The sequence below is a fragment of the Nerophis lumbriciformis genome, linkage group LG13 (genome assembly GCF_033978685.3).
Source record: "Nerophis lumbriciformis linkage group LG13, RoL_Nlum_v2.1, whole genome shotgun sequence".
NCBI classification, from domain to species: Eukaryota; Metazoa; Chordata; class Actinopteri; order Syngnathiformes; family Syngnathidae; genus Nerophis; species Nerophis lumbriciformis.
The window spans coordinates 27,050,584-27,063,398 of NC_084560.2; the positions used below are offsets into that span (position 1 = coordinate 27,050,584).

The window sequence follows — 12,815 nt, forward strand, 5'->3', positions numbered from 1 at the left end:
AGTCTATTATACAGCATTATTCATATGTGAATAATATAAATACAGTCTATTATACAGCATTATTCATATGTGAATAATATAAATACAGTCTATTATACAGCATTATTCACATGTGAATAATATAAATACAGTCTATTATACAGCATTATTCACAAGTGAATAATATAAATACAGTCTATTATACAGCATTATTCACACGTGAATAATATAAATACAGTCTATTATACAGCATTATTCACATGTGAATAATATAAATACACTCTATTATACAGCATTATTCACTTGTGAATAATATAAATACACTCTATTATACAGCATTATTCACGTGTGAATAATATATATAAACGATAGTTTGTTTGGGTAAAATCTTACATTTTTGCATGGAAATAAAACATGTTATGGTCAAATATAGCATATTACTTTGAACACAATATAGTGCTTTCCGTATCATAGTTTTCCCAAAACAGTTCACCCTTCAATTCCTCAAAGTGGCGTTTAAAGACAAGACTGTTGAAAAGGAAGAAGTCAGTTAATTTTACAAATAATAATAATAATAGTACACCTGTCACTCCAGTGTGTTGATGTCGCTTCAGCAGCTCAGTTGTATCCGTCACACAACTTCAGACAGCTATTTGTAATTTTTATTTTCAATTTGTCTTATCGTGTCAGCTTTAAAAATATATATATATTTGCTGAAAATGTGAATTGTATCATACGTTGTTTTTTTTTTTAATAAATGTATTTGCACCACTCCAGTAGGTTGTCTAATAAAACTAAGAATAATCAGAATGTTGTCACCTCAGTGCGCATTCATGTGTGCGCTGCGCTGAGCAAATCTCCGGCTGCAATCAATCACCAGTAATGAACGCATCTGTAGCTGATTAGAAGACCTGCCTTCTTAAACCAGCACAACCTGCAATCCAGGGCCAGAACATAGCTGCCTGTCCTGTACAGTAAGCCGACACGTCATGCTCTATGCACACTCTCTTGTGTTTTCTCCCCCGTCGTGTTTGTCTCGTGTCCTCTTTGTCGTTCCAACAGCAGACCTGCGTTGCCGCGTCACGAGCTGTGTGTCTCGTCTTCCCGCTTCCCTGACTGCCTCTTGGATCTCGACCTACCGCCTGGACACGGACATTCGACGCCTCGCTATAGCCGCCGACCTTCTGCCTGCTCACGGACCTCCGGCCCAGCTTTACCCTCTTGGACTCCCGCCTCGTGCTCACCACTCCCGGTAACACACAACAGTTAATTCACATACATAATCGCACACATACACACCCTTTTGGCTTAGTCACACTCCATTCCCTTGTTTATTAATATTATTATTTATTATTTATATATATAGTGTATATATATAAATAAATAGAGCTTTAACGACGCCCCTCCTGTCAGTGCCGTCTCCTTCCTCCTGTACACGTATCAAATGTATTATTAATTGTATTGTTTATTTCATTGCTATTGGCTCCGGTCATCCCCGCAACAAGCGGTAGAAATGGAATGTTGTTTATTTTCTAAGGGTTCAGTGCCACACCAGATCATTTGTTTTTTTGTTTTTAATTATATTTGTTCAAACTGGTTTACACTTTTTCAGATTTTTAAATAGTCTTTTAATGTAAAATTGTTTCCATTAGTTTATGGAACAATCATGATCTACTCCTGTGAATTCTGCCTAGCAACAAGTGGCCATAGCTACAGTACAGTAGTTTTTTCACTCCAATTCATTACAGTTTTGTAGTATTTATTTAAAAAAATATCTTTGTCGAGGGCAACAGTTCTAAATCTTTTTTACCATCTGAAAAATGTTTTTGATATATTGATGTCCCCCATGGCTGCTTATTTAGAACAGTGTTTTTCAACCTTTTTTGAGGCAAGACACATTTTTTTCATTTAAAAATACAGAGGCACACCACCAGCAGAAAACGTTAAAAAATGAAACTCCACCAGGTCCTCCTCGTGCCTTATTTTGAGTTTGTTGGTGTTTTCCTGTGTGTAGTGCTTTAGTTCTTGTCTTGTGCTGTTATTTTGGTGTTTTCCTATAGCAGTTTCATGTCTTCCTTTTGAGCGCTATTCCCCGCACCTGCTTTGTGTTAGCAAGCAAGGCTATTGAAGTTGTTGCTATTCTTCTTTGTGTGGACATTGTTGCTTGTCATGTCATGTACGGATGTACTTTGTGGACGCCGTCTCTGCTCCACACGCTGCAAGTTTTTGCTGTCGTCCAGCATTCTGTTTCTGTTTACTTTGTAGCCAGTTCAGTTTTACTGTTGTTTTACATAGCCATCCCTAAGCATCATTGCCTTTTCCTTTCCCTTTTGTTCATTGTTGGCTTAAGCGTTACATACCTTTTTACCTGCACGCTGTGGTCTGCATATTGGGATCACAGTTCTACAGCCGAGTTCTACAATGAGAAAATGGCACAGTATTTGCAGATTATAATTATTGATTTGCAAAAAAAATATTTTTGGGACCAATTAGGTGAAGTTGCATAATTTCCCACGGCACACCAGACAATATCGCACGCTGCGGCACAGTGGTTGAAAAACACTGATTTAGAATATGGTATTTTGTCCTGTGGCCTCTCAGGGGATATAAAAAATCTGTCCACTAGATGGAGCTCGCGTTCCACAAGCAGTATTTTTAATTGAGGGGCTTGCCTTGTCATCACATACAGTATGCCTTTTCTTTTTCTTTCTCGTACAATATTGCATTTTAGCATTAAATATAACATTTTTATAATATTATATGGCATTTCTGTCATACAATATAATATTTAGTGTACAGATACAGCCCATTTTTTGGCAATACATGGCAACTATGAGCTGCAAAACTGGAGTATTTTTTAAATGTATTTTTAATTATCCAATGTTTGTGCCAAAATATATATATTTTTTATGTTATAATTTTTGTGGTGTTATTTTGCGTTAAAGTATAACATTTTTCTGGTAAATTATTTGTTTGTGGCAACAAATTATGGCAAAACAGTGCTTTTGAGGTACCGTTATTTGTGTATGTAACATGAGTAACAAGGGATTGTAGTGACATATAGTCATATTTATTTTTTTGTGTGTATATATATATATATATATATATATATATTTATAAGTATATTCCATGTACACAACCCAAATCCAGTGAAGTTGGCACATTGTGTAAATGGTAAATAAAAACATAATAAAATTATTTGCAAATCCTTTCCCACCTATATTCAATTGAATAGACTGCAAAGACAACATATTTAACGTTCGAACTGGAAAATTTTATTTTTTGCAAATATTAGCTCATTTGGAATTTGATGCCTGCAACATGTTTCAAAAAAGCTGGCACACGTGGCAAAAAGGACTGAGAAAGTTGAGGAATGCTCATCAAACACTTATTTGGAACATCCCACAGGTGAATAGGCTAATTGGGAACAGGTGGGTGCCATGATTGGGTATAAAATCAGCTTCTATGAAATGCTCAGTCATTCACAAACAAGGATGGGGCGAGGGTCACCACTTTGTCAACAAATTGTTGATCAGTTTAAGAACAACATTTCTCAACCAGCTTTTGCAAAAAATGTAGGGATTTCACCATTTATGGTCCGTAATATCATCAAAAGATTCAGAGAATTTGGAGAAATCACTGCACGTAACATTGAATGCCCGTGACCTTCGATCCCTCAGGCGGTACTGCATCAAAAAGCGACATCAGTGTGTAAAGGATATGACCACATAGGCTCAGGAACACTTCAGAAAACCACTGTCAGTAACTACAGTTTGTCGCTACGTCTGTAAGTGCAAGTTAAAACTCTACTATGCAAAGCGGAAGCCATTTATCAACAACACCCAGAAACACCGCCGACTTCGCTGGGTCCGAGCTCATCTAAGATGGACTGATGCAAAGTGTAAAAGTGTTCTGTGGTCTGACGAGTCCACATTTCAAATTGTTTGTAGAAAATGTGGACGCCGTGTTCTCTGGAACAAAGAGGAAAAGAACCATCCGGATTGTTTAGGCGCAAAGTTTAAAAACCAGCATCTGTGATGGTATGGGGGTGTATTAGTGCCCAAGGCATGGGTAACTTACACATCTGTGAAGGCACCATTAATGCTGAAAGGTACACACAGGTTTTGGAGCAACATATGTTGCCATCCAAGCAACGTTTTCATGGACGCCCCTGCTTATTTCAGTAAGACGATGCCAAAGCTTTAAAAAAAATGGTCTTTTCAGTTCCCAAACGTTTATTGAGTGTTGTTAAAAGGAATCCATTCTCCAGAATAGATTATTATTATTTTTATTTTTGTATTTTTTACCCATGGAGACACAAGCAGCTGCTGGATGAAAGTGAGGAGTAACAAATATAAACAACAATATACAAAAAGTCTGTTCTGCTGCTCTTATATAGTAAGCCTATTTTCCAAGGACATCAGTGGAGCTGTCAGCGTCCAACTAAAAGGTAAAGAAGTGTATTCCTTAGTGCTTGGAGTCCATTCGGAGTGGAGTGACGCCATGTTGTAATGGACTCATCCCACTAAACTGCTTCCACTCTGTCCCTGTAGACACGCTTGCTGTAGTTGCTTAGCGATAAGGCTGCCAAGAGCGGACATTTTTACATTGAAGGATGACGGAAGAAGAGCATGTTATCACAAACCATGTACTAGCACTCATGGCTGCACTGCATTGGTCTTTCTTTGACAATGACCTCCCTGTTTCGGTTCTATTTTTGTCCGTTGTCTTTCCCTGTATTGGTCTGTCTCTCCTTGGGCCTGGTCCATGTTTCTTAGTGTCTTCCTTGTATAGGTCTGTCTTTGCTAGTGTCTTCTCTTTATTGGTATGTTTTTCTCATGTCTTCAATGTCGTTGTCTGTCTTTCTTAGTGTCTTACCTATATAGGTCAGTCTTCGCTCATGTATTCCCTGTACTGTTTTGTCTTTCTAAGTGTCTTTCCTGTATTGGTCTATCCTTGCTAGTGTCTTTCCTGTATTGTTTTGTCTTTCTAAGTGTCTCTCCTGTATTGTTTTGTCTTTCTTTGTGTCTTTCCTGTATTGGTCTATCCATGCTAGTGTCTTTCCTGTATTGTTTTGTCTTTCTAAGTGTCTCTCCTGTATTGTTTTGTCTTTCTTTGTGTCTTTCCTGTATTGGTCTATCCATGCTAGTGTCTTTCCTGTATTGTTTTGTCTTTCTAAGTGTCTCTCCTGTATTGTTTTGTCTTTCTTTGTGTCTTTCCTGTATTGGTCTATCCTTGCTAGTGTCTTTCCTGTATTGTTTTGTATTTCTTAGTGTCTTTCCTGTATTGTTTTGTCTTTCTTAGTGTCTTTCCTGTATTGTTTTGTCTTTCTAAGTGTCTTTCCTGTATTGTTTTGTCTTTCTTACTGTCTTTCCTGTATTGTTTTGTCTTTCTAAGTGTCTCTCCTGTATTGTTTTGTCTTTCTTTGTGTCTTTCCTGTATTGGTCTATCCTTGCTAGTGTCTTTCCTGTATTGTTTTGTCTTTCTTAGTGTCTTTCCTGTATTGTTTTGTCTTTCTAAGTGTCTTTCCTGTATTGGTCTATCTTTGCTAGTGTCTTTCCTGTATTGTTTTGTCTTTCTTTTTGTCTTTCCTGTATTGGCCTATCCTTGCTAGTGTCTCTCCTGTATTGTTTTGTCTTTCTTTGTGTCTTTCCTGCATTGTTTTGTCTTTCTAAGTGTCTCTACTGTATTGTTTTGTCTTTCTTAGTGTCTTTCCTGTTTTGGTGTATCCTTGCTAGTGTATTTCCTGTATTGTTTTGTCTTTCTTTGTGTCTTTCCTGCATTGTTGTGTCTTTCTAAGTGTCTCTACTGTATTGGTCTGTCTTTCTGAGTGTCTTTCCTGTATTGTTTTACTTCCCTAGTATCTTCCCTGTGTTGGTCTGTCTTTCCTAGAGTCTTCCCCATGTTGGTGTGTCTTACCGGTAACTATAATGCTCGGTCTTTTCTAGTGTCTTTCCTGTGTTGGTCTGACTTTGCCACTGTAATTTCTGTATTGGTCTGTCTTTCTAATGGTCTTCGCTGTACGGTTCTGTCTTTGATAGTTTTTCTTGTATTGGTCGGTTTTTCCCTAATGTTTTCCCTGTATTGGCCTGTTTTTTCCTACAGTATGCCAACCTTGTATCTTTTTTACTTCCCTAGTATCTTCCCTGTGTTGGTCTGTCTTTCCTAGTGTCTTCCCCATATTGATGTGTCTTAACTATATTGCTCGGTCTTTTCTAGTGTCTTTCCTGTATTGGTCTGACTCTGCCACTGTATTTTTCTGCATTAGTCTGTCTTTGTGAGTGTCTTTCCTGTGTTGGTCTGACTTTGCCACTGTAATTTCTGTATTGGTCTGTCTTTCTAATGGTCTTCGCTGTACGGTTCTGTCTTTGTTAGTTTTTCCTTGTATTGGTCGGTTTTTCCCAAATGTTTTCCTTGTATTGGCATGTCTTTCCCTACAGTATGCCAACCTTGTATTTTTTTTTACTTCCCTGTGTTGGTCTGTCTTACCTAGTGTCTTCCCCATGTTGATGTGTCTTACCTATATTGCTCGGCCTTTTCTAGTGTCTTTCCTGTATTGGTCTGACTCTGCCATTGTATTTTCTGCATTGGTCTGTCTGTGCAAGTGTCTTTCCTGTATTGGTCTGACTTTGCCACTGTAATTTCTGTATTGATCTGTCTTTCTAATGGTCTTCTCTGTATGGTTCTGTCTTATTTAGTTTCTCCTTGTATTGGTCTGTTTTTCCCCAATGTTTTCCCTGTATTGGCCTGTCTTTCCCTACAGTATGCCAACCTGTGTATTTTTTAAACTTCCCTAGTATTTTCCCTGTGTTGGTCTGTCTTTCCTCGTGTCTTCCCCATGTTGATGTGTCTTACCTATATTGCTCGGTCTTTTCTAGTGTCTTTCCTGTGTTGGTCTAACTTTGCCACTGTCATTTCTGTATTGGTCTATCTTTCTAATGGTCTTCTCTGTATGGTTCTGTCTTTCTTAGTTTCTCCTTGCATTGGTCTGTTTTCCCAAAGTTTTCCCTGTATTGGCCTGTCTTTCCCTTCACTATGCCAACTTTTGTATTTTTTTAACTTCCCTAGTATCTTCCCTGTGTTGGTCTGTCTTTCCTAGTGTCTTCCCCATGTTGGTGTGTCTTACCTATATTGCTCGGTCTTTTCTAGTGTCATTCCTGTGTTGGTCTGACTCTGCCACTGTATTTTCTGCATTGGTCTGTCTTTGCGAGTGTTTTTCCTGTATTGGTCTGACTTTGCCACTGTAATTCCTGTATTGGTCTATCTTTCTAATGGTCTTCTCTGTATGGTTCTGTCTTTCTTAGTTTCTCCTTGTATTGGTCTGTTTTTCCCAACCTTTGTATTTTGTTTTACTTCCCCTAGTATCTTCCCTGTGTTGGTCTGTCTTTCCTAGTGTCTTCCCCATGTTGATGTGTCTTACCTATATTGCTCGGTCCTTTCTAGTGTATTTCCTGTGTTGGTCTAACTTTGCCACTGTGGTTTTTGTATTGGTCTATCTTTCTAATGGTAGTCTCTGTATAGTTCTGTCTTTCTTAGTTTCTCCTTGTATTGGTCTGTTTTTCCCAAAGTTTTCCCTGTATTGGCCTGTATTTCCTTACAGTATGCCAACTTTTGTATTTTTTTTCTTCCCTAGTGTTTTCCCTGTGTTGGTCTGTCCTTCCAAGTGTCTTCCCCATGTTGATGTGTCTTACCTATATTGCTCAGTCTGTTCTAGTGTCTTTCCTGTATTGGTCTGACTCTGCCACTGTATTTTCTGGATTGGTCTGTCTTTGCAAGTGTTTTTCCTGTATTGATCTGACTTTGTCACTGTAATTTCTGTATTGGTCTATCTTTCTAGTGGTCTTCTCTGTATGGTTCTGTCTTTCTTAGTTTCTCCTTGTATTGGTCCGTTTTTCCCAATGTTTTCCCTGTTTTGGCCTGTCTTTCCCTACAGTATGCCAACCTTTGTATTTTGTTTTACTTCTCTAGTATCTTCCCTGTGTTGGTCTGTCTTTCCTAGTGTTTTCCCCATGTTGATGTGTCTTACCTTTATTGCTCGGTCTTTTCTAGTGTCTTTCCTGTGTTGGTCTAACTTTGCCACTGTATTTTCTGTATTGGTCTATCTTTCTAATGGTCTTCTCTATATGGTTCTGTCTTTCTTAGTTTCTCCTTTTATTGGTCTGTTTTTCCCAAAGTTTTTCCTGTATTGGCCTGTATTTCCCTACAGTATGCCAACCTTTTTTTTTTTTTTTTTACTTCTTACTACTGTGTTGGGCTGTCTTTCCTAGTGTCTTCCCCATGTTGATGTGTCTTACATATATTGCTCTGTTTTTTCTAGTGTCTTTCCTGTATTGGTCTGACTCTGCCACTGTATTTTCTGCATTAGTCTGTCTTTGTGAGTGTCTTTTCTGTGTTGGTCTGACTTTGCCACTGTAATTCCTGTATTGGTACGTCTTTCTAATGGTCTTCGCTGTATGGTTCTGTCTTTGTTAGTTTTTCCTTGTATTGGTCGGTTTTTCCCAAATGTTTTCCCTGTATTGGCCTGTCTTTCCCTACAGTATGCCAACCTTGTATTTTTGTACTTCTCTGTGTTGGTCTGTCTTTCCTAGTGTCTTCCCCATGTTGATGTGTCTTACCTATATTGCCCGGTCTTTTCTAGTGTCTTTCCTGTATTGGTCTGACTCTGCCACTGTATTTTTCTGCATTAGTCTGTCTTTGTGTGTGTCTTTCCTGTGTTGGTCTGACTTTGCCACTGTAATTCCTGTATTGGTCTGTCTTTCTAATGGTCTTCTCTGTATGGTTCTGTCTTACTTAGTTTCTCCTTGTATTGATCTGTTTTTCCCCAATGTTTTCCCTGTATTGGCCTGTCTTTCCCTACAGTATGCCAACCTTTGTATTTTTATAACTTCCCCAGTGTCTTCCCTATGTTGATGTGTCTTACCTATATTACTCAGTCTTTTCTAGTGTCTTTCCTGTGTTGGTCTAACTTTGCCACTGTAGTTTTTGTATTGGTCTATCTTTCTCATGGTCTTCTCTGTATGGTTATGTCTTTCTAATTTCTCCTTGCATTGGTCTGCTTTTCCCAAAGTTTTCCCTGTATTGGCCTGTCTTTCCCTTCAGTATGCCAACTTTTGTATTTGTTTTACTTCCCTAGTATCTTCCCTGTGTTGGTCTGTCTTTCCTAGTGTCTTCCCCATGTTGATGTGTCTTACTTATATTGCTCTGTCTTTTCTAGTGTCTTTCCTGTATTGGTCTGACTCTGCCACTGTATTTTCTGCATTGGTCTGTCTTTGCGAGTGTTTTTCCTGTATTGGTCTGACTTTGCCACTGTAATTTCTGTATTGGTCTATCTTTCTAATGGTCTTCTCTGTATGGTTCTGTGTTTCTTGGTTTTTCCTTGTATTGGTCTGTTTTGCCCAAATTTTCCCTGTTTTGGCCTGTCTTTCCCTATAGTATGCCAACCTTTGTATTTTGTTTTACTTCCCTAGTATCTTCCCTGTGTTGGTCTGTCTTTCCTAGTGTCTTCCCCCATGTTGATGTGTCTTACATCTATTGCTCGGTCTTTTCTAATGTCTTTCCTGTGTTGGTCTAACTTTGCCACTGTAATTTCTGTATTGGTCTATCTTTCTAATGGTCTTCTTTGTATGGTTCTGTCTTTCTTAGTTTATCCTTGTATTGGTCTGTTTTTCCCAAAGTTTTCCCTGTATTGGCCTGTCTTTCCCTACAGTATGCCAACCTTTGGATTTTTTTTACTTCCCTAGTATCTTCCCTGTGTTGGTCTTTTTTTCCTTGTGTCTTCCGCATATTGATTCGTCTTACCTATATTGCCCGGCCTTTTCTAGTGTCTTTCCTGTATTGGTCTGACTCTGCCACTGTATTTTTCTGCATTGGTCTGTCTTTGTGAGTGTCTTTCCTGTGTTGGTCTGACTTTGCCACTGTAATTCCTGTATTGGTCTGTCTTTCTAATGGTCTTCTCTGTATTTTTCTGTGTTTCTTAGTTTTTCCTTGTATCGGTCTGTTTTTCCCAAATGTTTACCCTGTATTGGCCTGTCTTTCCCTACCATGTGCCAACCTTGTATTTTTTATTTTTGTTTTACTTCCTGAGTATCTTCCCTGTATTGATCCTGTGTTGGTCTGACTTTGCCACTGTAATTTCTGTATCGGTCTACCTTTCTAATGGTCTTCTCTGTATGATTCTGTCGTACTTAGTTCCTCCTTATATTGGTCTGTTTTTCCCAATGTTTTCCCTGTGATGGCCTGTCTATCCTTACAGTATGCCTACCTTGAATTGGTACCCTCCACCCCACTACTGTATTCCTTGTACTCGTCCTTCTTCCCCAATGTCATCTCTGTATTGGTCCTTTTTCCCCGGTGTCTTCTTTGTATTGGTTGCGTCCCTTCATTGTTTTCTCTCTATTTTTCTATATATTTCCTGTCTCACTACTTCCATCCTTATGTCGTTGCTGTATCGGCCTTTCATACCGGACATCTTCATTGTATCGGTCTTCCATTTCCTATGTTTTCCCTTGGTCTTTTTTTCCTTTCCTCATATCATCCTTGCATTGGTCTTTCTAATTGTTTTGTCCAGTCCCATAAAAACCACCACGTCACAGCATCGTCTTCCCCCTTCACAAGCGGTGTGTTCTTTTTTCTCCACGTCTCCAATAACAACCACTACTGTACATGAGATGTCTTCCTTTCCTCTAGCCTTCAGGTCGCCATGGCAACATCATCAGATGAGGAAACCAAATCAAAACTTGCAGATACCTAAGCAGCTCCAGCCGTTGGGGAGATTGTGTCTATTTGCCCGGCCAGCCTGCAAGAAGACACGTCCAGGAGGATGTCCAATCAAACACAGCCTCGCAGCAAACAGACAGTTTGATGGTGTTGACTCTTTTCTTTAGTCTACATCTGCACATTTGAGTCGCTCAATACTTCCACACGCAGCTTTGATGCCGCATGAAGTGTTGGCGTTTGTTTGCGTTTCACTTTCTGATGGATGCCTGCTTTCTATTCACGCAGAGACGTCTTCATCAGCCGTGGTTTGGATGCTCCTCTTCCCGTATTCACCGGCCACAATGCTCCTGTGAGCCCATCAACTGCCGCCAGCGTTTGTCTATGTCTCGTCTTTGTGTGTGGTTATGTGTGTGTGTGTGTGTGTGTGTGTCCCACAGCTGCTGCAGCTCTGATGCGTGTCGCTAATTAGCTGACAAACAGAGTACAGTATAAACCATGGCGAAGTATTCACACCACTCATGTTTGCACACACCAAATACTTGTCTTATTAATGATATATCTGCTTTTGAACACTATGAAATTCCTTGTGTTGGTCTTTCTTTCTCAGTCTATCTACTAGGGTTGTACGGTACACCGATATTAGTATAGTACCGCAATACTAATGAATCATTTTCGGGACTATATCGTCTCTGAAACGTACCGGTCCCGCACCCCGTTGCGCCCGCCGTGTCGTTGCTGGTTTTACGAACAGACAGGCATGTTCGGCAGCGCACAATCACTGAGTACTTACAAGCAGACACAGTGTGTAGACAGAAAAGGGAGAACGGACGCATTTTGGCTTAAAAACTAATGATGAAGGTGAAGTTATAACACTGAAACACCCTCAGGAAGAGGTGCTTTAGGACATGGCTAGCTAGCTAGCGGCTAACGTCTATCCCCAGTCTGCAGTGTTTTTAGCTACTTCTAAATCACTAATCCTCGCCTCCATGGCGACGAATAAAGTTTCTTACATGCTTCACTGCACACTGTAGCTCACCGGTGTCGAAATGTAAACAATTGCCATTGGTGGAGCTACACCTGACATCCACTATAATGATATCAAGTACAGTAGCGTATCTAGTCGATACTACTATGATTACGTCGATATTTTTTGGCATCACAACATCTTTCGTTTAAAAAAAATGTATATTATGTTTATAAACTCAGTAAATATGTCCCTGGACACATGAGGACTTTGAATATGACCAATGTATGATCCTGTAACTACTTGGTATCGGATTGATACCCAAATTTGTGGTATCATCTAAAACTAATGTAAAGTATCAAACAACGAAAAAATAAGTGATTATTACATTTTAACAGAAGTGTAGATAGAACATGTTAAAAAAGAAAGTAAGCAGATATTAACAGTAAATGAACAAGTAGATTAATACATACATTTCTACCGATTGTCCTTAATAATGTTGACAAAATAATAGAATGGAAAATGACACAATATGTTAGCAGCTAAATTAGGAGTCTTTGCTTGCTTACTACTAAAAAACAAGTTGTCTTGTATGTTCACTATTTTATTTAACTGCAATAAGAAACATATGTTTAATGTACCCTAAGATTTTTTGTTTAAATAAAGCCAATAATGCATTTTTTTTTGTGGTCCCCTTTATTTAGAAAAGTACCGAAAAGTATCAAAATAATTTTAGTTACGGTACCGGTACCAAAATATTGGTATTGTTCCACCACTACTACCTCCTATATTGGACTGTCTCTTATATTGTCTTTGTGACTATCTGTCACTTCACTTCTGGTGGTGGTTCCTTGTTTGGTGTTTATTCCCCTTCCTGCTTGTCACCCTGAGCGCTCGTTTCCCTCACCTGTCCCTGATTGGCAGCCTGGCACACCTGGTTGCAGTTGCCAATCAGGCAACTATTTATGCCTGCCCCGCCTGTTCCTCAGTGCTCGAGGGGTTGATTATGTTTGGGACCGTTTGCATGCACGACTGCTTCTCCCTGTTTGTGAGTATATTAAAAGACTCTCACCTGCACATCGTTCTCCTGTTCCCTGCATCTTGGGGTCACAAAAAAAACGCAGCCATGCGAGTTCCTGACAGTCCTCCCTGTATT

The 12,815-nt window shown here is 39.2% G+C and overlaps 1 protein-coding gene across 1 annotated transcript in view; it reads left to right on the forward strand.

The window, feature by feature from the left end:
- Nucleotides 1-12,228, forward strand: part of LOC133613683 (immunoglobulin superfamily member 3-like) — a 52,640-nt gene extending 40,412 nt beyond the window's left edge. Inside the window, exons 10-12 of the mRNA XM_061971395.2 lie at nt 1,042-1,231; nt 10,666-10,842; nt 10,981-12,228. Of these exons, the coding sequence (XP_061827379.2) occupies nt 1,042-1,231; nt 10,666-10,729 (254 nt within the window). The 3' untranslated portion in view covers nt 10,730-10,842; nt 10,981-12,228. The remainder of the gene's footprint in view (nt 1-1,041; nt 1,232-10,665; nt 10,843-10,980) is intronic.
- Nucleotides 12,229-12,815: the final 587 nt, after the last annotated feature.